The following is a 26,506-nucleotide window of genomic DNA, read 5'->3' as shown; positions in this document are numbered from 1 at the left end:
ACTGCCCTAATCTTACACAATATCTCTCTAATCTGACACTATACTGCCCTAATTATACTGCCACTATACCTCTCTAATTTATCACTATACTGCCATTACACTACCTTAACTTGCCACTGTACTACTCTAACCACTACTATACCACCCTAGCCTGCCACTGTACTGCCCTAGCCTAATTTTTTTTCCAGAAAATCTAGATATCTAAATAAAAAAAACACACATACTAGAGCGCTCTATAGAAAGTGACCATAAGATGGTGATGCAGTGCCAGCAGTACTCAGTTAAAGGATCTTACAAATCAAAGCATAATCAAAAGATCCAAGGTTAAAATGTTTATTTGTTTAAAATGTTTATTTAGAAGTCAGAAAATGGCATTGAGAGCCTTTACAGGATAAAAGAATTATTAACGGTGAGCTTATCCAAACATATATGATGGAGGCAAAAACATGAGATGTTGCATACCAACCTATGGGTTAGCCCAATAGATGTTGTTATCCAGGGGAGTTCAAAGGACATTCTCATAGATCTGGAGATGGATGAACTCCACAGTAGACGGCCAAAGGCCTGCGCACCTGAAATGACGTGACTCAGCTTTCTTTCCATGCTGGATGGACATTTATTATCTACTACAAAAGCATTATACCATAATGGCTGATATAATTATTTTGAATTTACGTTATGTAGCCATATTGATTGATTGATTGTCTTTTATTTGGTTTATAGTGTTTATGACAACTAGTGTTTCATATATAGTATACATGAATAAGGTTTTATCATGCAACTGAGATTCTAATTCTTCACTAAGTTTTTCATTTAAATATTTTCTTTTGTGTCTTTATATATATATATATATATATATATATATATATATATATATATATATATATATTATTTTTTTTTTAATATTTATAATTTTTTTTTTTTTTTTAACATGGTGCAATTAATTTTTTCTACATTTTTAGATGTGGACAATGGCATAGATTGCAGATTCCAGGGGTGGTTCCCACCATGCCGCCACACATTGAAAAATTTAAAATCAATATGAGAGAAACCCTACAATTACAACATGATAAAATACACAATGGTGGGATTTATCCTTTCTTCGCAAATATTTAGAACTAAAGGTGGCCCCAAGAGACTTACCAATTTAGAAACAATGCACATTCTTAGATGATAATCTAAAAAAAGAATGGAAATAATTGCAGAGTTTTGCACGGCCAAGCGGAACAATATTCCAACAGAGAGAAGTTAGAACAAGTCAAACAACAAGTTTTGCTATCTCTCTGATGGGTTTGTTTTGTTTTTTCAGCCTAATGATCGCTTGCTTCACTGATAGTGACAGCTCTTTGAAACTCATCTTGAGAGTTGACAGCAACAGATTCCAAATGCAAATAGCACACTTGAAATGAACTCTGGACCTTTTATCTGCTCATTGTAATTGGGATAATGAGGGAATAACACACACCTGGCCATGGAACAGCTGAGAAGCCAATTGTCCCATTACTTTTGGTCCCTTATCAAGTGGGAGGCACATATGCAAACTGTTGTAATTCCTACACCGTTCACCTGATTTGTATGTAAATACCCTCAAATTAAAGCTGACAGTCTGCAGTTAAAGCACATCTTGTTCGTTTCATTTCAAATCCATTGTGGTGGTGTATAGAGCCAAAAATGTTAGAATTGTGTCGATGTCCCAATATTTATGGACCTGACTGTACATGTGTTTAATAAGGTTGTAAACCTTTTTTTTTTTTTTTTTTTTTTTTTTACATTTTTCAATCATCTGCCTTTTGTTTTATATTTCTTATTTTTGCCTTTCAATAGGGTATTATTTTATCCATTTAGTTTTGTGGGGTTTTTTTTTTTTGATAATTTTGTGACCGAATAATAGTTGTAATGCCCAATTCAGCCATCCTCCTTATTGGAGTAAGGGATAATAATAATATTGCAAATTTATTTATCACATATACTGGTTACCCTGTGGCTGTGAAAAAAGCAGCAGGACTGTGAAACGCATTGCCATAATAACCTGGTAGCTTGCCATCCAAACTTAATTTTGTCTAGGGATTAGGTCCTCCCAACCCACTAGTACTTCCTGGTAGGTCACTTCCGGTCCACCATAACATCATTTCCAGTGCTCAGGCCTATGGCCAGCTACTGTGGAGTTAATCCATCTCCATCTCTGAGAACGTCCGGAACTCCCCTGGATATAACATCTATTGGGCTATACCAACTACTCTTCCTGATGTTCCCTTCACCTATGGGCTGGTATGTAACATCTCATATTTTTGCCTCCACTATGCATGTTTGGATAAGCTCACCGTTATTAATTCTTTTGAAGGCTCACAATGCCACTTTCTGACTTCTAAATAAACATTTTAACATTGGACCTTTTGCTTAGGCTTTGATTTGTATGATCCTTTAAAGTGTTACTAAACCCACAACAGTAAAATCAGTCTCTATATGAAGTAAAGCATGCTTGTTATACTCACTGTGGAACCTTAAGCGGATAATCTTTTGCATTGTTTAAAAATGCTGTTTGATCCTGACTCCTCTGATCCTCCCCTTCTTCTAGTGTCTCCCTCTTGTCTCCTGATAAGACATATTGTGTGGGGACACTCTGCACATGCTCAGTTTGTTGTGTATTGCTAGAGAGGTTTTTTTTTTTTTCTTGGGAGAGTGCATGTGATAAGCACTGTCGAGACAGAGGTCAGGGGTTTTGCATCCTCCTAGAGCAGAAAGAAAACTCCTCCTACAAGCTTTAACCAGTGCTTTGCTGAACACTGATAGAAGTCACAAGACTGCTCTAACTGCTGATGAGAAAAGGTATTTAGCAGTTTATATTTACTTAAATAATTGCTTTTCCATGTAGTGTGTACTGTGGGAGACCAGATATAGTGAATGCAGGGTTCTGGGTTTAGTAACAATTTAACTGATTACTGGTAGCATTGCATTGCAGTACCATCTTGTGGTCACTTTCCATAGAGCACTCTGGTATGTATAGTTCTTTTTGTATATCATTCCACAGGTCCTAGTGGAATAATCTGAGCAGCTGGGTTAGTGATCATCATTCATGTCTTCAGATACATACTTTTTAACCATAAGCTACCAGAGCCTGGATGTCGGTATTTTTTTTTCAGAGATCTAAATATTACTGATTATGATCAGCATTATTTAACACAGGCATTGTTGGCTACATTGTTCAAATCTAACTGTTCAGCTAGTTTCATATCTGTGCATTGCTGTTTGTGCATGTTTTACTGCTTGTCACCAGAACGTATAGTAATATAAGATTATCAGTGACATTTATTCCTAATATGACTTTCTGAAACACTTAATGGTAAAGAGCCTCAGATCCAGCCAACACATTTCAGGGAAAAAAAGCTCCCCCTATTTTGGGGCTTGAGCAATTGGTGTTAATAAAATTACAATTAGACCACTTTCTACAGTGTCATTAGGAGATGCTGGTCTTCATCAAGTCTTAACACAGGTTCCTTTGTCCTTGCTGTTGTGATTTTATTAACACCAATTGCTTAAGCCCTGAGGGGGGTTCCCCCAAAACACATTGGCTGTATCTAATGTTGTTAATTATTAAATGCTTCAAAAGGTTCTTTTTAAGTGAGATGAATTTTTGTACTTGGATTTTGCCAAAGCACTTGACAGTTCCCCCCATGCAGTTAATGTATAAATTAAAGTCTGCAGACTTAGAAAGTTCAGTTTGTAAATGGATAGAAAACTGGCTAAAAGACCATACTCAGAGACTAGTGAATAATGATTTATACTCTGACTGGTCTAAGATTAGTAGTAGTGTACCCCAAGGTTCCATGTTGGAACCCTGACTTTAATATGATATAGGGTCTGGGATTAAAAGTACCATTTCAGTCTTTACAGAAGACACCAAGCTATGCAGTGGAGTAACATCCTGACAGGATGTCCCCAAACTACAAGCCAACCTCAATGCACTGTTTAATTGGGCAACTATGTGGCAAATGAGGTTTAATGTTGATAAATGTAAAATTATGCACTTGGGGGCTAAAACATTCATGCACCGTACTTACCAGGAGGAGAATAGCAAGGGGATGGAGAAGGGTCTGGGTGTTCTGGTAGAATATAGCCTTTAATAATAGTATGCAATGCCAAGCTGCAGTTTCTAATTCTACCAAAATACTTTCTTGTATTGAGGCTAGGTTCACACTAGCCCACACTGTGCGTTCTGTTGCGGGTACGGAAATAGCATTGGTTCCCCTATCCGCAGCCAAATCACGCTGCTCTTACAAGACCCGCAGGCCTGCCATTCATTATGAATTGGCATCCCCACATGTGCTTAGGGGTGCAGTGTGCTTACGGGTGTGAGAACTGCAGGGAAACCACATGGTCTAAAAGACCATGCGGATGCGTTTTTGAAATGGTGCATGCATCTTTTTCTTGCATGAAATGCGGCACAGCAGCCCATTCATTTGAAATGAATGGGCTGCTGTACCCACACAAACATAGGCCACATGGCACACATTAGTGTGAACTAGCCATAAAAGAGGTATGAACTCTAGAGAGAGACATATGCAAATCTTTAGTAAGACCTCATCTGGGATATACAGCTCAGTTTTGGGCACCAATTCACAAAAAAAGGAAGTGCAGAGAGAAGTACAACCAAACTGTTATCAAGAGGCAAGAAGGAGCTTGGCTATGAGCTCTCAGCTTGAGAAGAGGCGATTAAGGGGGGGCAGAGATTTAACCTTCACATACAGCAAGACTTCTTAACGGTAAAGCTGTGAAAATGTGGAAGAGATTCTAGTTCTGGACAGCTTAGAAGATTGTAGAAGAAGCTGGATGCATTCCTAAATGCACTAAATATAACTGAATACTATTTTTTAAAGGTAATAACACCAGGGCTAGTTGATCCAGGGAATAGCTGATTGCCTTCTGGGGGATAAGGAAGGTTTGTTTTTTTTGCCTTCCTCCTGAATGAACTGTGGGTATAGAATAGTGCATATGGAGCTTTTCTATTTGTGTGTGGGTTTTTTGTATTTTATTGGTTGAACTAGGACTAGTGTCTCTTTTATTTCAACCTGACTATGCAGCTAAGTAACTATATGTTACCAGGTGCTCCTCTGTACACATTTGAGAATCTAGTATCTAGCAAGGGCTTCCTTATGTCATAATCAGTGAGGTAGCAGCCCAGAACCAGAGCAAGGTCCACTCATACTAGACTTCAATCACTAATTTGCTTTATGTTTAGATCCATCAGAACCTATTTTTACTTACACTATATTGCTAAACGTATTGGGACACCCCTCCAAATCATTGGATTCAGGTTCCAATCACCTCCTTGGCCACAGATGTATAAAATCAAGCACCTAGGGATGCAGGCTGCTTCTACAAACATTTGTGAAAGAATGGGTCGCTCTCGGGAGCTCAGTGAATTCAAGCATGGTACCGTGATTGGTTGTCACCAGTAAGTCCATCCGTAAAATTTCCTTGCTACTGAATATTCCACGGTCAACTGTTAGTGGTATTATAACAAAATGGAAGCAACTGGGAACAACAGCAACTCAGCCACGATGTGGTAGGCCATGTAAAATTACAGAGTGGGGTCAGCACATGCTGAAGCGCACAGTGCGCAGAAGTTACCAACTGTCTGTAGAGTCAATAGCTAAAGACCTCCAAACTTCATGTAGCCTTCAGATTAGCACAACAGTGCATAGAGAGAGCTTCATGGAATGGATTTCAATGGCAAAGCAGCTGTATCCAAGCCTTACATCACCAAAAGTAAAGCATGCCACCACTGGACTCTAGAGCAGTGGAAACGTGTTCTCTGGAGTGATGAATCATGCTTCTCTGTCTTGCAATCCAATGGACGTGTCTGGGTTTGGTGGTTGCCAGGAACGAGGTACTTGCCTGACTACATTGTGCCAAGTGTAATGTTTGGTGGAGGGAGGACTATGGTGTGGGGTAGTTTCTCAGGGGTTGGGCTTCGCCCCTTAGTTCCAGTGAAGGGAACTCTTAAGGCATCAGCATACCAAGACCAAGATTTTGGACAACTTCCTGCTCCCAACTTTGTGGGAACAGTTTGGGGATGGCCTCTTCTTGTTCCAACATGACTGTGCACCACTGTACAAAGCAAAGTTTATAAAGACCATGGATGAGCGAGTTTGGGGTGGAGGAGCCTGCGTCCTGGCCTCAACCCGATAGAACATCCTTGGGATGAATTAGAATGACAAACTCCTAAACCTTGTGGACAGGCTTCCTAGATGAGTTGAAGCTGTTATAGCTGCAAAGGGGGGGCAAATCCAATATTGAACTGTACGGACGAAGACTGTGATGCCATTAAAGTTCAGATACATGTAAAGGCAGGCATCCCAATACTTTTGCCAATATAGTGTATAATGTCCAGCACTGTCACGCAAACATCGAGCATACTTTTTAATGATATCCCAATGCATCTTGCAAGTGTACTGCAACAGACGTTGCATTGCATTGAAAAAAAAAGCTTCATTTTCATTTTATTTCTGTGAGGTGGATCATTGGCTGTCCATTCAACATAAATGGGTTGACTAATACAATGCATACTATTGAGCAAAATATCATATGTTGCCTCAAAGCAGTGGATACGTGTGAAACAAGACCTTATGCAGGAAACCCTGGTATGCTGTTAGAGGGACTTTTTGGTGAATGTATCATTTAAAATTTGTAAGGAAAATGTTTTGTAATCAATTACCTGACATGCATTTATAAAGCTATAGTTTTAATATTGCATATTCTTTCTTAAAAGCCAACAAACCCAAACAGAAGTTGGTTTGTGTTTCCATTTGGGAGAAATCCATGGTGGGTGTGCTTGCTTTCTGGTGTTCCAGCAATTTTAATCACAATCCTTTTATTCATGGACCAACAAATTACTGCAGTTATTCTAAATCGCAAAGAGAACAAGCTGAAGGTAAGTTTCATGTGCAGCTTTATGTGAACAATAAATTAAGCTCGATTATGATATTATACCACTACCTATTTTACCTCTAATTTTGATTTACCTAGATGAATTTGTTGTTATAACACTTCTACGTATTTTATCTCATGATAATTTTCTTTTAAAAATGTTCAGTTCACAAACATAAAGGTCATCAGTATACACTCACCAGCCACTTTATTAGGTACACCTGTTCAATTGCTTGGTAACACAAATTGCTAATCAGCCAATCACATGGCAGCAGCTCAATGCATTTAGGCATGTAGGCGTGGTGAAGATGACTTGCTGAAGTTCAAACTGAGCATCAGAATGGAGAAGAAAGGGGATTTAGGTTGTTGATTGGTTGTTGATGCCAGACGGGCTGGTTTGAGTATTTCAAAAACTGCTGATCTACTGGGATTTTCACACACAACCATCTCTAGGGTTTATTCAATATGTGACACAAATATATATAAAATATATAACAACCACAAATAATAGGGCTTCACTAAATGAATAAATAAATAAAACCACCACCAAATTAAATATATGTGTGTGAAAAATAAATGAATAAATATTCAAAGAATCCTCATAAAGTCCATTCAGTAAATCCACACATCAATGATATATATGATCTTCAATAAACGCAAAATTTAAGTCTTCCATCACCAGTGCATAATCCAGTGCTCAACACCCCATCAAAATACACACTCACCAGATACTGGTGAAAAACCAGCATATCCTTGTATATTCAATGATAATAATGTATTCCACAGCTTAGCTCACGCCAGCTGAGAGATCCCATATATTCCATAGATCACATGTGAATAGAATAAAGAACACTTGCCATAGTGTAATATCGTATGAAACTATTTATTCCAAATATCCCCCATAAAACCACACTCACATCAAGTTAGTGAAAAACAAGCATTGTATGATTAAAATCATCAAATCAGAGCTCCCTGCTATCACAGTGGCGTCTCACCAGCCTGCCTGCTACAAAGATGGCGTCATTGCGGTCACGTGGTCTGGACACGTGGTAGGGTGTGCGTGGTGACGTCACTGGTTAACCACGCCCTAAAGCGTTTCGTCACACGACTTCGTCTGAGGGTGTGGTAAGCAGTGTGTGGAGCAAGCTCTTATAGAGCCGCCCACCATCTCATTGGTCACTCTAACAAGCGGCAACTGAAAACCATGACAATAATGAATGGCGCGAATGGCCCGATAACTCAGGTATAATTAACCCGCACCTGATCCGATCACCAGCACCATCTTGTGTATGAAAAGTATATAGCAGCAGATACATACATAATGAGAATTAAGATGAACAACTGGACAATTTGGGACATAAATAAATATATCACCAGTATCCACAAATATTTAACAGATAAATCAAATACATAATCGAATTAATAAACAAACTAAATTAAATAAAATTTAAAATCAAATACATTAAATAATGACATAAATGAAAATTTTATCTAAAAATTAAAATAAAATAAAATTAAAAATCACTAATAAAACTATTTAAATCAAGTTCAACATTTAAACCATTCGGAGATAAAGCTTCAGTCCTATATATCCATTTCATCTCACATTTAGATAATTCCCTAATCCTATTTGATCCCCTCCAGGCTTTGGGGATGGATTCGATAGCCCAAAATGTAATATTAGTTGGATCACAATTATGGTGTTATCTGAAATGCAAAGATACTAGGTATTTATATCCTTTCAATATATTTTTAAGATGTTCAAGTATTCTAACCCTCAAATGTCTCTTTGTTCTCCCAATATAAATTAGACCACACGGACATTCTAGAGCGTAAACCACATGAGTGGATTCACAGGTCAAAAATGTGGATATATTAAACTCTCTTCCATTAGATTTAGAGCTACATTTAGTTAATCCTTTAAACTTATTATTTACTATACGACAGGCAGAACATTTCTTGCAAGAATAAAAACTTTTTCTATCCCAAAACATTCCCATTTGTTAGGGCGGGTCCAACATTTTTTAGACTATTTTATCTCCTATAGTAGGAGCTTTTCTGTATATGAAGATAGGTCTATCTGGAATGAAACTCCCTAATATTTTATCCATCTTCAATACATGCCAATGTTTTTGGAAAATATGCTCAACATCTTTAAATTGTGTATGGTAATTGGAGATAAAACCCCATTGGTGCCTATCATCTGACTCCAATTTTGGTCTATCTTCCAAAAGTTGATCTCTCGGTATCCTATGTATTTCTTTAACAGTGCCTTTTAAATTCTCTATTTTATAACCTTTATCCACAAATCTATCGACAATAATGTCAGATTGGGTTAGAAAATCACTATCCTGACAACAATTTCTCCTCAGTCTCATAATTTGACCTTTAGGTATATTTCTAAGCCACAACGGATGATGACCACTATACCAAGGCAAATTGCTATTACGGTCAGTGGGTTTGAAGTAAGTTTTAGTTAATAATACATCATCTTTCCTAAAAATAGTAAGATCTAGAAAATGAACAATTTCCATACTATATTGGTATTCCAATTTGATATTATTAGGATTAATATTTAACCCATCTAGAAACAATAATAATTCTTTCTCACCACCTGCCCAAATCATGAACATATCCTCTATAAATCTCTTATATAGCAAAACCTGTTCATGTTCCTGATTGAAGACAAACCTATCCTCCCATTCTGCCATGAACAGGTTGGCTATACTAGGCGCAAAGCGGGCTCCCATGGCTACACCCCTCTTTTGGAGAAGAATTCACTGTTGTACCAAAAATAATTGTGAGATAAACAAAATTCCAAGGCATCCCTCAAAAACTTCTTTTAGTTATAAGGTATATCATCTCTCCTACTTAAGGCCCAACTGAGTGCCAGTAAGGCATCATCATGTTGGATAATGGTATATAAGGATGATACATCCGCCGTGACTAGATATATCCTGGCTTGATTAGTGATCTGAGTCTCAGTAAGAAATGTCAGTAAATGTTTGATATCCCGTAAATACGCTTTAGTAGAACATACACTAGCTTGTAAGAAAACGTCAAGGTATTGTCCCAGTCTAGCTGAGACTGATCCAATACCATTGACAATAGGCCTGGCTGATGGATTGTTTATATCTTTATGGATTTTCGGTAGTGTGTAAATAATAGGAATCCTACTCACACTAGGAATCAGATATTGTTTCTCTTTCTTACTTACCACTCTAGTCCTATAACCCCAATTTACCAATGTTTTCAATTCCTCTCTATATTTATTAGTAGGATCTTTATTAATCTTCACATAAGTACTATCATCAGATAACATATCAGAGATCTGATTATGATAAAATGATTTATTCATAACCACAACTCCTCCACCCTTATCAGCGGGGTGTATAATGATGTCTTTGCATTCTTCTAATAATTTGATGCCTTCCTGAACATGTCTAGGATTTACATTCATCTTAGGTACCACTGTTTCTAGATCCCTCAATACCAAGCTTTTAAAGACATCTAGATGCGGATAAGATGAAACATTTGGATTAAAGAGGGATTTATTGCGAGAACAAAGAGACATTTGAGGGTTAGAATACTTGAACATCTTAAAAATATATTGAAAGGATATAAATACCATAGTGTATTTTTTGCATATCAAATAACATCATAATTGTGATCCAACTAATATTAAATTTTGGGCTATCAAATCCATCCCCAAAGCCTGGAGGAGATCAAATAGGATTAGGGAATTATCTAAATGTGAGACGAAATGGATATATAAGACTGAAGCTTTATCTCCGAATGGTTTAAATGTTGAACTTGATTTAAATTGTTTTATTAGTGATTTTTAATTTTATTTTAATTTATTTGAATTTTTATATACCGTATTTTTCACTCCATAAGACGCACCTGACCATAAGACGCACCTAGGTTTTAGAGGCAGAAAACAGGAAAAAAAAATATTCTAAACCAATGGACTGCAGACATAGTACAGGAGATAACCAGAGACTGCAGACATAGTACAGAAGATGATCAGAGACTGCAGACATAGTACAGGAGATGGTCAGACTGCGGACATAGTACAGGAGATGACCAGAGACTGCAGACATAGTACAGGAGATGACCAGAAACTGCGGATACAGTACAGAAGATGACCAGAGACTGCAGACACAGTACAGAAGATGACCAGAGACTGCAGACAGTACAGGAGATGACCAGAGACTGCGGACATAGTACAGGAGATGACCAGAGACTGCAGACATAGTACAGGAGATGATCAGAGACTGCGGACATAGTACAGGAGATGGTCAGACTGCGGACATAGTACAGGAGATGACCAGAGACTGCGGACATAGTACAGGAGATGACCAGAGACTGCGGACATAGTACAGGAGATGATCAGAGACTGCGGACACAGTACAGGAGATGACCAGAGACTGCAGACATAGTACAGGAGATGACCAGAGACTGTAGACATAGTACAAGAGATGACCAGAGACTGCGGACAGCACAGGAGATGACCAGAGACTGCGGACAGTACAGGAGATGACCAGAGACTGCGGACAGTACAGGAGATGACTGCTGACCTTTAGGGAGGGGGAGGGAGCGAGTTCCTGAATTTGACAGGTACTCGCTCTTACTTCCGCGGAGTTGTTCTTTGGTTAGTGTCCGCTCTGCAGTGGGACCTTACCTGTTCCTCTATCCAGCGCCGTGCTGTCTTCCCAGGTTCTGTAGTGTGGGCGTTCGGCTTAACAGCTGGGTGCCTAGTGCGCATGAGCGAGAAGCACTGCGCTTTGTGATTGGTCCGACGGCTTCTGGGACCTGTGATGTGTCCCAGGTGCCGCCTTACTATTTACAAAGCGCACCGCTTCTCGCGCATGTGCACTGGGCACCCGGCTATCAAGCCGAGCTCCCACACTACAGAAGCCTGGAAGACAGCGCGGCACTGGATAGAGGAACAGGTAAGGTCCCGCTGCAGAGCTGAGCAGCCGGCCCTGTATTCTGACACGACGGCGGTGGAAATACCCGACCGGCCGCTCCATATTCGCTCCATAAGACGCACTGACATTTTCCCCCTTTTTTGGGGGGGGAAAAGTGCGTCTTATGGAGCGAAAAATACAGTAATTTTCATTTATGTCATTATTTAATGTATTTGATATTAAATCTTATACAATTTAGTTTGTTCATTAATTCGATTATGTATTTGATTTATCTGTTAAATATTTGTGGATACTGGTGATATATTTATTTATGTCCCAAATTGTCCAGTTGTTCATCTTAATTCTCATTATGCTAATTCACAGCGCTGAGTGAACTATTGGCGCTTTATAAATACTGTATAATAATAATAATAATGTATGTATCTGCTGCTATATACTTTTCATACACAAGATGGTGCTGGTGATCGGATCAGGTGCGGGTTAATTATACCTGAGTTATCGGGCCATTCGCGCCATTCATTATTGTCATGGTGTCCCAAATTGTCCAGTTGTTCAGTATCTGGTGAGTGTGTATTTTGATGGGGTGTTGAGCACTGGATTATGCACTGGTGATGGAAGACTTCATAACTGTATTTATTGAAGATCATTCATATCATTGATGTGTGGACTTTACTGAATGGACTTTATGAGGATTCTATGAATATTTATTTATTTTTCACACACATATATTTAATTTGGTGGTGGTTTTATTTATTTATTTATTCATTTAGTGAAGGCCTATTATTTGTGGTTAATATATATTTTATATATATTTGTGTCACATATTGAATATTACTTTGAATTTTAGGTGATAATAGCTGCTCCTATTATATATTATTTATTTATTATTTGTGCATTGTATCGGAGTCCAGGGGTGCGATGTTATAAACCTTGGGGTTTATTGATATCAGGATCGATAACATTTACCAGGGTTTATTCTTTTTTATAGCATCTCTAGAGTTTACAGAGAATGGTCCGAAAAAGAGGGGCAGTTGTGTGGACAAAAATGCCTTGTGATGTTTGAGGAGAATGGGCAAACTGGTTGCTGCAACATTCGGATGGTATGGGCAAAATTTAGCGTAAACAGCATGAAACCATGGATCCATCCTGCCTTGTGCCAACGGTTCAGGCTGGTGTTGATGGTGCAATGGTGTGGGGCATATTTTCTTGCCACTAGCAAGGTGTACCTAATATAGTGGCCAGTGAGTGTATGTAATCTTTATTTTTTCATGTAAAGTGAACATAAAACTTTTGTCCTGTCTCTTGACAGATTCAATGGCAGCATACGGGTGGTTAGCTCCGCCCTCGCTCCTGCACCATAGGACCCCACTCCCATAAATTTTGAGGCGGAGCCTTTGTACTCCTCATAGGACCTTTAATGTTTGCAGTTTTCACTACCTTTTTGGAAGCGTCATTTGCTAGGTCTTTTGGGGGAACAGCTGTGCTGATGCAAGGAGAGTTTTGCGGCATCCAGGAGGATACTTAGTTTCTCCCCAGCTATCAAAGCATGAGGAAAGTACTGCCAATAACCAGCAACTGTCACGGAGCAGAATCAGCACTGATCATCACCCACCTACCAGTGCCCAGCAGTGCAACCTATCAGTGCCTCCCCCATCAGTGTCGCCAGTCAGTGTCGCCCATCAGTGCCCATTAGTGCCACCTTATCAATGCCCACCAGTGCTGCTTCATCAGTGCCAACTATCAGTGCAGGCTCAATGCACATAAGTGAAGGAGAAAAATTACCTGTTTGCAAAATTTTATAATAGAAACCAAAAACTTTTTTTTTTTTTTTGCTCTTTTTTTCATTTATAGTACAAACAATAAAACACTCAGTAGTGATTGAATACCACTAAAAGAAAGCTCTATTTGTGTGAAAAAAATTATAACAATTTCATATGGATACAGTGTTGCATGATTGTGCAATTGTCATTCAAAGTGAAGCTGAAAGCTGAAAATTGGCGTGGGCACGAAAAGGGTAAAAGTGCACAGTAGGCAAGTGGTTGTAAACCCTTACATATACCCAGTGAAGTGAATAGCCTCAGATGATACACAGAGATAAAACAAATCCTCCTACATTAGTTTTACTTGTCTATCTGTAGTCTTCTCTTTTGTACATCCATTCAAAGGTGCTGATTTTAGATAAAATCCTTCTGCATTTGCCAGTATCACAGAGATGGGGGGGGGAGGGCAGCCCCAATGGTTGCAGCTAGAGCTCTGTGAGAGCTGGTTGGAGAAAAGGGACACACCCCTATGCACAGGAGCTACACTATATTGGCAAACGTATTTGGACGCCTGCCTTTACACGCACATGAACTTTAATCGCATCCCATTCTCAGTCTGTAGGGTTCAATATTGAGTTGGCCCACCCTTTGCAGCCATAACAGCTTTAACTCTTCTGCGAAGGCTGTTCACAAGGTTTAGGAGTGTGTCTACGGGAATGTTTCACCATTCTTCCAGAAGTGCGTTTGTGAGGTCAGGCACTGATGTCGGATGAGAAGGCCTGGCTCGCAGTCTCTGTTTTAATTCATCCCAAACGTTTTCCATTGGGTTGAGGTCAGTTGGGTTGAGGCACAGGCCAGTCAAGTTCCTCCTCCCTAAACTTGTTCATCTGTGTCTTTTATGGTCCTTGTTTGTGCACTGGTGTGCAGTCATGTTGGAACAGGAAGGGTCCATCCCCAAACTTTTCCCATAAAGGTAGCATGAAATTGTCCAAAATGTCTTGGTATGCTGACGCCTTAGGAGTTACCTTCACTGCAACTAAGGGGCCAAGCCCAACCTCTGAAAAACAACCACACACCATAATCCTCCCTCCACCAAACTTTCCTCTTGGCACAATGCAGTCAGGCAAGTACAGTTCTGGCAACCACCAAACCCAGACATGTCCATTGGATTGCCAGACAGCATGACTGTGAAATATTTAGTAGCAAAGAAATTTCATGGATTGCACAGTTGGCAACAGTACCACTCTTGAATTCACTGAGCTCCTGAGTGCGACCTATTCTTTCACAACACAAATGTTTGTAGAAGCAGTCTGCATGCCTAGGTGTTTGATTTTACATACCTGTGGCCATGGAGGTGATTGAATGCAATGATTTGGAGGGGTGTCCCAATACTTTTGGCAATTTAGTGTATGTTTTGAACAGACAAGCTGTCTGCTGGGCCCCCCCAGACAAAAATTGTACTGATTAAATGAAAATCTTACGATCTGGTATCGTGGGAGAAAAACTTTCATGCTTGTCCCTTCAATCAATTTCAGAGGAAAGCTGTGTACTAACCATCAGCTTATCTTACGATTGCTTTGATAGCGGTGTTTTTTGTACGATTTTCTGATTGTGTGTACTAGGCTTAAGAGCTTTGCCTAGAGACAAGTAAACACTACAAAGAGCTACAAATAGCTGTGCTTTGTTCAGATTCCCTTACAACCACTTTAAGCTTTTAGGGTGTTTTTCTCACCTGGCAAACAAACAACTATTACATTGTCTTTTTTTGACAGCTTAGAGAAACTTCAGCTGCTGTTTAAATTGGGAAAGTTGTCTTTAACCACTTCAATACTGGGCACTTTCACCACCCTCCCCAGGCCAATTTTTCAGCTTTCAGCGCTATTGCATTTTGAATAATAACACTGTACCCAAATGAATTTTTATCATTTTTTAATACAGATATAGCTTTCTTTTGGTGGTATTTAATCAACACAATTTTTTTTTTTTTGCTAAACAAATGAAAAAAAAGACTGAACATTTTGAAAAAAAAACCCCTATCAGTTTCTGTTATAAAAATTTGCAAATAAGTAAATTTTCTTCTTCACTGATGTGCACTGATAGGCTGCATTGATGAAGCTGCACTGATGAGCACTGATGAGGCAGCACAAATGGGCACTGATAAGCTCCACTGATAAGGCAGCAATGATGGGCACTGATATGTTGCACAGATGGGGCTGCACTGATAATCAGGGCACTGATGGGAGTGCACTGATAATCAGTGCCCTGATGATCAGTGTAAATGTCCCCTATCACAGGAAAGCCGGTTGTCGGCTTTCCCTTCCTCATGGTGTGACAGCACAGAGGAAAGGAAATGCTAATAACCGACATTTGTTTACATGTGATTAACTGTGATTGGACACAGTTGATCACATGGTAAAGAGCCTAACATCAATAGCTTTTTTACCCTGATTGGTGATGTGCAGGTGGTGCACACGGGCGGCGTGAGAGGACCATATTGAGCCAGTTATATTATTACATGGCTTTAGTAGCAATTATACATGTTTATAATTTTTTTATTAACAATGTGGAATTCTCCCTTAGATTGTGCAATGTCCCTACTGCTTAGCAGGGATTATTTCTTTTAGGGCCAGTTCACTCTTGAAAAACACACTCCAGACATGTTTTTGCTTACAGTTCACACCACACGAAGTTCCAGTGCAGTTTTGATGCAGTTTACCATGTTCCCGTATGGTTCTGTGCAGAAAAAAATGCAGCATGTTCTACTTTTTTCTGCACTGGAAACTGACTGGAACTCACTACACTAGTGTGAACCGGGGCCATTGGAATACATGGAAAACACTGTGCTTGCATTTTTGATGCAGAAAAAAAGTGCACTGAACTGCATCTAGTGTGAACTAGCTGCAAAAGGTCCTTGTGCAGCCAGCAGTCTAATCCCTCTGCAGGTTGAAGCTGAAGGGAGGCAGCTTCATTGGTACCTTTACCTGCATTTTTAGTCCTTCTGCAGGCCTCTTAAAGCTGTACACTCCTTACCTTTTTGCATTTTTTACTGCCTGTTGTTTTTTTAGCCAAGACATATGCTTAGAACCAAAGATTGTAATTGTGGTCCGCCATCGCCAAGTAGATAAGGGGCATTATGTAAAGTAAGTTTTTTTTTCCCCTTTTCAGGTGTATGGGAAGCTGAATAATGGGCACTTGCTATTAAGCTACTCTAGAACTGCTTGCATCATGCACAGCATAAACTGGGTGTTTGGTGTGTTGGCGCCTGTATGAATTTCCTGCTTTGTTCAAGCAGCCAGGGAGGAGGATGACAACAATCAATAGGTTGTCACAAGTAGCCAAGACACTCTAAAGCAGTGTGTTGCAACTCTCCTTGTGCAAGGATCCTCTACTCTGACAATGTCAAGCTTTTTTCCTTCCAGAACCAGTCAACTGGCCAATTAACCCTCTTCAAACAATTCCTTAGAGGAAGATGCGGATAAGGGCAGGTTTTTCTACATCCCTTTTGTAAGGATGCCTAAGATGTAAGATCTACAGAGGTACCTGCAATGCAAGTATTTTTTAGCATTTCCACAGAGGAGCAGAGCAGCAGAGTGGCTTAGTGGTCAGCAGTTCTACCTTGCATCATTGGGTTCCTCAGTTCAAACCTCATCAAGACACTTCTACCTGCACTGCAGAATGTCATTTTAGGTACTTATGAGGAAGGGGTTTTACCAAAATAAAGATTCGCCTATTGGTTGACATGGCCTTCATCAAGTTCTGCTAGCCAACCTCAAATCATACTGTCTCAGAGGATGGCAATTCCAATTCCAGCAAATTTAACATGAGTACTATTCTTGCTCACAGGAATGTCTAAGCCTCTCTAAGGGGTTTTTCCTTAGTAAGGAGGTTTGCCAAGATCAGGGCCTTAGGCTATGGGAGATCCTTGTTGACATTCTGTCTAGTATGGGTACTGTTTATATCCATATTGTGTTGCAATCCAAGGTGGCATCATATGAGAACAAAATAATTTTTCTGCCCATGTGCAGGATCACTAGGGACAACTGGCTTTTCAGATACTTTGAGCATGCTCACAAGCTACAGCTTTGCTTAGAGTTTTAGGACAACTCATTGTCACGCTCTGTAGCAGAACCAGCAGGACGCAAATATCATCCAGGATCACCGCTGGATGAGTCATGCTGGATAGCCAACTGTCTTATGGTTTGGTTCCTATGTAAACATTGATAACAGTGTAGACTTTGTGGGCGCCTTGTAAAAGGGTGCCAAGAATAGTTATGGTCCATGATATGGTCCTCTATAAAAGCTGTTCTGGCTCACTGTGTGGTGAATCTAGCTTCTTTATTCTGTTTATTTTTAGCCGTAAGGTTTTCTGTTGGCTAATCATTATGGTTGAAACCTTAACTTTTTTTTGGCATTCCCTCTCTTGTTCTTTTTATTAGTCAGTTCCCAAACATATGCTGCCATGGAATCTGTCAGGAAAATGGAAATTTCCTATCAAATACTTACCATAATTTTCTTTTCATGGACTCCATGACAGCATTAGTCCCCTCCCAATGTCATGAGTAGGCTAGTTACAGAACGAAGCCTCTTGCTCAGCCTCAAAATTTATGGTAGTGGGTTCGTATGGGGTAGGAGCGAGGGCAGAGCTACCCAAACATATTTTCCTAATGGACTCTCATTAGGAAAGGAAAATTACAGTATTTGTATTTGATAGGAAATCATAGGAAAAAGTATTTGATAGGAAATTTTCAGTTTTTCTGAAAAGTGATTATTTTAGTTTGTAAAGTGTTATTTTAATACCAATTTAGAGAGCATGTGTTCCTTTTCTTCTCCATTAACATCTACTAGAATTCCCAAATATCACCAACCTTTATTTAAGTGGTCATAGTTTGTGAAATTACTGTTATTTTGATTTTTCAACACAAGCAATGATATAATAAAATAAGAGATGGTAAAATGCCAGTACATACAGAACTGACTAAATAACATTTGTTATGCATGTTTGTGATCTGAGTGTTATGTGATAAATACTTTTTTTGGCATCAAGGAAATAACTCCTAAACCACAGAAAAACGACTTTGTAAACTGAGCCTATTGTGTCATATTTCATGTTTGTATTTTCTCTGTTTTGTATAGTTTTATTTTTGTCATTTTTTTCCTATGCCATTTTGCAAATCTGTCTTTTCTATAATACCTTTTATCTCCACAATACTTTCTTTATGCCCCTTACATCTCTGTTTTATAAATTTTCTCTTCCGCCTCATAATTTTTTCTTTCCTTTCTGCATTGTGTTTGTCCCTCCTCCCATGTTTCTTCATTTATACTTCGTCATCTCTCCATGTCTTCCATGGTTTCACCTTTAACGCTCTCATGACCAGATGTCATTGATGCCTACAAAATAGGTGCCCAGACCAAACGTAGCAGTGACAGCTTACAATGGATAACTTGGTTAGCAATAACCTTAAGATTAATTTACATACATAATTTATTTGTATATACACTACTCAAAAATTCACACTTTTTAATCAGAGCATAGCATCAAGTCAATTAAACTCCCAGGATATTGATCTGGTCAGTTAAGTAGCTGAAGAGGTTGTTAATCAGTTTCAACTGCTTTGGTGTTAATGAAATTAACAACAGGTGCACTAGATGGGCAACAATGAGATGACCCCCAAAACAGGAATGGTTTTACAGGTGGAGGCCACTGACATTTTTTCCCTACTCATTTTTTCTGACTGTTTTCACTAGTTTTGCATTTGCCTAGGGTCAGTGTCACTACTGGTAGCATGAGGCGATACCTGGACCCTACCAAGTTTGCACAGGCAGTCCAACTCCTCCAGGATGGCACATCAATATGTGCCACTGCCAGAAGGTTTGCTATGTCTCCCAGCACAGTCTCAAGAGCATGGAGGAGATTCCAGGAGACCGGCAGTTACTATAGGAGAGCTAGACAGGGCTGTAGAAGGTCCTTAACCCATCAGGAGGACCGGTATCTGCTCCTTTGTGCAAGAAGGAACAGGATGAGCACTACCAGAGCCCTACAAAATGACCTCAAGCAGGCCACTGGTGTGAATGTCTCTGACCTAGTAATCAGAAACAGACTTCATGAAGGTGACATGAGGGCCCAACGTCTTCTAGTGGGCCATGTGCTCAGTGCCTGGCACCATAGAGCTAAATTGGCATTTGCTATTGAACACCAGAATTGTTACGTTCGCCACTGGCACCCTGTGCCACAGATGACAGCATGTTCACCATGAGCACATGTGACAGACGTGAAAGGGTCTGGAGAAGCTGTGGAGAACATTATGCTGCCTGTAACATTCAGCATGACCATTTTGGTGGTGGGTCAGTGATGGTCTGGGGAGGTATATCCATGGGGGGACGCACAGCCATCTACAGGCTTGACAATGGCACTCTGACTGCCAATAGGTATCGGAATCAAATCCTTGGACCCACTGTCAGACCCTACGCTGGTGAAAGTGGGTCTTGGGTTCATCCTGGTGCAGGACAATGCCTGGCCTCGTGTGGCGAGAGTATGCAGGCAGTTCCTGGAGGATGAAGGAATTGATACCATTGATGGGCCCCCACGGTCGCTTGACCTAAATCCAATAGAACACCTCTGGGATATCATGTTTCGGTCCATCCAACACTGCCAGGTTGCACCTCAGACTGTCCAGGAGCTCAGTGATACCCTGGTCCAGATCTGGAAGGAAATATCCCAGGACACCATCCGTCGTCTCATTAGGAGCATGCCCTGACAGACATACATGTGGGGGCCATACAAACTACTGAGTACTATTTTAAGTTGCTTCAATGAAATTTCAGCAAAATGGACTATCCTGCTGCATCATTTTTTCACTTTGATTTTCGGGGTGTCTTTGAATTCAAACCTCTGTAGATTGATAATTTTCATTTCCGTCAAAGGATGGGGCATCCTTACATTCCTAACACATTACCCCATTACCCAGTCCATATCAGTATAGATATCCAGCATGATATTTTTCCCCATTGATCTGATGTGTTTTCAAAGTGTTCCTTTATTTTATTTGAGCAGTGTATATTTTTAAGATTGCTTTTGTTTGGTACACTGTTAATAATAAAACCTTCTGGTCTTTTTTTTTATTTAACCTGATGAATAAGCAAAAATATATAAAAAAAAGTTCTTCTACATTTTATTTCTATTTTTTATGTATTATTATTTTTAGGAGTGCAGCTGAATCTGACAATTAAACTATTAGGCTCCATGCACACTGGGCGTTTTAATAACGCTGGTAATGCTAGCTGTGTAAAGTCACGTTAAAAATGTGAGTTTTTTTAGTGTTTTTGCATTGGCGTTTTGCAGCGTTTACCGTTTTTGTTTTTTTTTACTAAAAAAAATTTTGTTTGCTCAAAAAAGTCCAAAAACACTGGTTTGCTGTGTTTTGCCACATTAGAGCGTTTTTACAGCTAAAACAACTCCTCTAGAAACCCACTAGTTCTGGGGGGTTTTCCAGCCAAAAAACTCACCTGCCAAAAACGCTGATTACAGTCTATGTGTGCATGGGCACATAGGATAACATGCTGGGGAGTTTATTGGTTGTAGAGAAAAACTCCAAAAGTCAAAAACAGCAGCTGTAAAAACATCCAGTGTGCATGAGGACTTAAGTTGACAGTAGGCTGTCAGTAGGCTGAATTTTTGTCAATGAAGCCTTCAGCCTGCATATGATTATTATGTCATGATCTGAACCCACTCAAATTTTAAATTATAGACCAGCAATTGCACTTTTTTGCTTTGGGAGCAATACTCTGCAGGCAGATTCAGTGGTGACTAACTTTTCAAATTATTCCTCTCTCACCTTGTTGATGTAATATTCTGCAGGTCATGGAGACCCAGATATCCAGACACTTATTTATCCTCTTTGGAAAGCTGGTCACCGCTGAGTCTGCCTGCAGAGTATTGGTCCCAGAGCAAAAAAGGGCAGTTGTTGGTTTATAATTTAACTGGCAATTTGCTCTGGTGAGTTTATTAATTTCTGTTGGTGGTGGATTTGCACAAATCTGTTCTTGTGGTGATGGACATTGTTCACTGTTGCTGGAAAGAGAAAATTCTTAAAGACAATTTTTGGTCACATAAAATAATTTTTTCACTGTTTAACCACTTGCCCGCTAGAGGATTTACCTCCTTAATGACCAGACCTCTTTTTGCTACTTGGCGCTGCACTAATTCAACTGATAACTGAGTGGTCATGCAATGCTGTACCCAAACAAAATTTATGTCCTTTTTTTTCACACAGGTAGAGCTTTCTTTTGGTGGTATTTGATCACCTGTGCGCTTTTTATTTTTTGCGCTATAAACAAAAAAACGAACATTTTGAAGAAAAACAATATTTTTTACTTTCGGCTATAAAAAATATATAGTAAACTTAAAGTTAGTAATAAATTTAGACCAAAATGTATTCTGCTACATGTTTTTGGTAAAAAAAATCCCAATATGTGTATATTGATTGCTTTGTGTGAAAGTTATAGCGTCTACAAACTATGGTATAGATACTGCAATTTACGCCCTTTTTCTGCTATACAGCGCTGCACTAGTTTAACTGGCAATTGCACAGTCATGCAATATGGTACATAAATTAAATTTATGTCCTTTTTTTCCACACAAATAGAGCTTTCTTTTGGTGGTATTTGATCATCTGTGCGCTTTTTATTTTTGATGCTATAAACAAAAATAATTTTGAGAAAATTTTTTTTTAAGTTTCTAAAAGGCCAAAATGTATTCTGCTACATGTTTTTGGTTAAAAAAATCCCAATAAGTGTAAATTTATTGCTTTGTGTGAAAGTTATACAAACTATGGTATAGATAATGGAATTTACACAGCTTTTCCTTTCTGACTGTTCATCACATGTCTTGAGGTGCTAAAATACCAGGATAGTACAAACACCCCCAAATTACCCCTTTTCTGAAAGTAGACACCCTAAGCTATCTGTTGAGAGGCATATTGAGTCCATGAAAGATTTATTTTTTTTCCACAAGTTTCTGGAAAACTACAAAATGTTTTGTTTTTTTTTTTACACAAAGTTGTCATTTAAATTATATATTTCTCGCACAAGCCATGGGCATATGTGGAATTACACCCTAAAATACATTCTGCTACTTCCACCGAGTATGGGGATACCACATGTTTGAGACTTTTTGGGAGCCTAGCCATATACAGGAGCCTGAAATCCAATGACCACTTTGAAAGCCTGAAGGTGCGTAACTTCCTCATTTCACTTCCTCACTGCCTATCACAGTTTTGAAGGCCCTGAAATGCCAGGATAGCACCAACCCCCCCCCCCCCAAATTACCCCTTTTTGGAAAGTAGACACCCCAAGGAATTTAAAAAGAGGCATAGTGAGTATTTTGCAGATCTCATTTTTTCTCACAAGGTTTTGAAATCTAAAAAAAGAAAAGAAAAAATATGTTTTTGCTTTTTTTCTTCATTTTCCAAAAACTTGTGGCAACAAATGATATCTGCAAAATACTCACCATGCTTCTTATCAAATTCCTTGGGGCATCTACTTTCCAAAAAGTGGTCATTTGGGCGGGTTTGGTGTTATCCTGGCATTTCAGGGCCTCCGAAACTGTGATAGGTAGTCAGGAAGTGTAATGAGGAAATAAGGGGCTTTAAAAGCCTGAAGGTGCTTATTGGATTTTGGGGTCCTGTACTTGGCTAGACTGCCAAAACGTCTTTCACATGTGGTACCCCCATACTCGGGAGAAGTAGCAGAATGTATTTTAGGGAGTAATTCCACATATACCCATGACATGTGTGAGCAATAAATCATTTAAGTGACAATTTTGTGTAAAAAAAAAACTTTTTTTGCTTGTCATTTTCCAAAAACTTTGGGTAAAAAAATAAATTCTTCTATTGATTCAACATGCCTCTCAGCAAATAGTTTGGGGTGTCTACTTTCCAAAAAGGGGTAGTTTTGCCCAGCATTAGAAGTGTATGTTAGACATCATCCACTCTTCTAACCACCTTAAGACCAAGCCTTTTCTGACACTTTGTTTACATGAAAAAAATCAGTATTTTTTGCTAGGAAATTAATTTAAACCCCAAACATTATATATTTTTTTAAAGCAAACAACCTAGTGAATAAAATGGTGGGTGCTGCAATTTTTTATGTCACATAGTACTCGCGCAGCGATTTTTCAACCGCAATTTGTAAAAAAAAATACACTTTTTTTACTTTTAATGCACAAAAACACAATATATTGGACAATTATTTGGTAAAATATAAAAGATGATGGTATGCCGAGTAAATAGATACCAAACATGACATGCTTTAAAACTGTGCATGCTCCGTGCAATGGCGACAAACTGCATACGTTTTTAATATCCATAGGCAACGTTTTAAAAGCCTTTACAAGCTACCATTTTAGATTTACAGAGGAGGTCTAGTGTTAGAATTACTGCACTTGATCTGAAGTTCATGGCGATACCTCACATGCATGGTGCAACTGCTGTTTCCATACTGGCACAGGGTCAAGACTCACGTATGCAGGTGCGTGGGGTGGGGGTGAGGGTACTTTTTTTTTCTTTTTTTTTTAAGTTATTTTGACTTTAACTATTTTTACAATGGGCATTGTCATATATTCTTTTTTTCAGAAATCTAGTTTCTATCAGACTCTAGATATCTCCTTTGCCCTTTCATTATCTAATCAAACCAAGATCAGTGTGATCAGATGCTTTCCCAATTTACAAATGGCGCTGTTTATATCCTGCGAAACTGAAGTGATGAAATGCTCGTAGCTTCTGATTTCATCTATAGAGATGATTGGCACCATTCTGGTCTCCAATCAACTCTATGGTCAGCTGGCAGAAACACTGGCTGCATTCTCAGGTTCCCCCGATGGCACGGGACTGCCCGAGAAGGCCGTGGAAGGCAGTGGGGGAGGGGGGCATTGTCTCCTGCTGCTTGTAAAAGCAATCATGCAGCTAATTAGCCACTAGGATTGCTTTTACATGAAAATCGATTGCCAGCTGAAAAAAATTATACCAGGATGATGCATGCAGCTGCAGCCATCATCCTGGTATAACCATTCAAAGCCCAGTGATGTACCAGTACGTCGCTGGTCCTTGTTGGGTATATATGCTATGTTCTTTTTTTTTTTTGTATGCAGCCTGTGGACTGAATGAAAAAAAGAGAAGAAATCTCTGCCAAAAAAAAGTGTGTGGTATGGCCACCATTAAAATATACCGCCCTGCATCCACCCACTTCTAGTGGTGGGCACACATTAGGTCACAATTTGCCACATGCGCCAGTTCCAAGATTATACAAATGTCTAAATAGTGTCACGCTTGAATAAAAATTGTCCACGTATAAGTGGTAGCCCATATGGAAAAAGGATGACACCAAGTCCCAAACTATCTTGCCACTGCTCCCCATGTATTCTGGGCATCCGGGGGGCTCCACGTGATTATCTATTCCCTCGTAAATCCCAAACTTATAAGTATAGCCTTGTTGTCCTCTCGCAGGTCTTCTACATCTTGACCCCATATCTGGCATGCTTGCTGTGGAGAAATTGAATGCAAGACGCCCAGAAAAATTAACGCAGATTTTTTGCTGGGGAGTATAGGCATCTGCAAATTTTTGGTTAAGGTGATTTACAAGGGGCTGAATTTTTTGTAGCCGGTCAAATTCAGGGTCACCTCAAGGACGACAGAGTGTATTGTCGTTGAAATGCATAATACACATTATACTCTCATATCTATGCCTGGCCATAGCAGCAGAGAACACGGACATATGATGAATCGGGTATGTGGACCAATACAACTGCAATTCATTTTTTTTAGTAATGCCCATGTTGAGGGTTAGGCCCCAAAAAAATATAAATTTGAAAACCGCACTAGGTTTCCATATGAATGGTCTGGCAAGGTTTGAATTTTGGTTGGCACATTGTTGTGCATATAAAATGCTTTGATCCACAATCAATGCATACAGATTTTCCGTGAAAAACAGCTCCAAAAAATCAAGGGTAGGAGGTAAATTTGCTATTTCCACCTGAATTCTGGGTTGGGCAGTGAATGGGGGAAGTACAGGTGCTGCAGAATTTGTGGGTTGCCAATCGGAAGGATACTAGGAACTCTATGGGCCTGTGTGCGAATTCTTGGTGGTTGCAGGACAATAGTTGTGCTTGCCACCGCACCAGCTTGTACTGCGCTTATGGGACTTGCCACGTTGCCAAGTCATACTGTAGTGCTGGTATTATTATTACTATACAGGATTTATATAGCGCCAACAGTTTTCTCAGCGCTTTACAATATAACGGGATACAATACAGCAACAATACAGTTCAATACAAGAGGGAAAGGAGGGGCCTGTTCCTCGGAGCTTATAATCAAAGAGATATGTGAAAGACCAGGATGAACTAGACCGCTGGTGCTCGCCAGTTCACCAAAAGGTAGTGCGGCACTAGTACTTGCACTCTGCTGCATATGAGAGTCATCAAAGTTTACCGGCAAGTGCTAACAGAGATCAAGCCTGATTCTGCCAACACTGCAGTTTTGTGTACAATGTATCAAGTGACAGTGACCTACTGACACTGCATTTGCTGGGGGAGAATGGGGGGGGTAAGCGTAGAGGCTAAATGCAGGTGTTGGCAGGTGCCGGGGCTTATCCCGCTAACGCTGCATTTTGGGGGATGCTATACTAATGTGAACGCTGGTATAATGCTGATCTGATCAAAGATATTGATCCGTTCAGACACTATACTAGCAATGGAGGTTTATTGTGTATGAGCTTCTTCCTGGCAATTGAGGGGTTAAATGTGATTACTGGTGTACTGACTGGCAATCTGACGCCATCTGGGAGGGGCGTGAAAACCACGGAAGCGCGAATCACGTATATATATGTGATTTTGCG

At 39.5% G+C, this 26,506-nt stretch overlaps 1 protein-coding gene across 1 annotated transcript in view; it reads left to right on the top strand.

Moving 5' to 3' along the window:
* The window catches only part of LOC149455100 (electrogenic sodium bicarbonate cotransporter 1-like), a 619,577-nt gene that overhangs the window by 577,030 nt on the left and 16,041 nt on the right, over window positions 1-26,506 (top strand). The window contains exon 16 of the mRNA XM_089686634.1: window positions 6,770-6,931. Within this exon, the coding sequence (XP_089542760.1) occupies window positions 6,770-6,931 (162 nt within the window). The remainder of the gene's footprint in view (window positions 1-6,769; window positions 6,932-26,506) is intronic.

This window comes from Staurois parvus, unplaced genomic scaffold, assembly GCF_062004578.1.
Source record: "Staurois parvus isolate SC_StPar_1 unplaced genomic scaffold, SC_StPar_1.0 ptg000403l, whole genome shotgun sequence".
In the NCBI taxonomy this organism is placed as follows: Eukaryota; Metazoa; Chordata; class Amphibia; order Anura; family Ranidae; genus Staurois; species Staurois parvus.
Note: the sequence above shows the minus strand (reverse complement) of the source record. Positions and strands in the feature narration are given on the sequence as shown.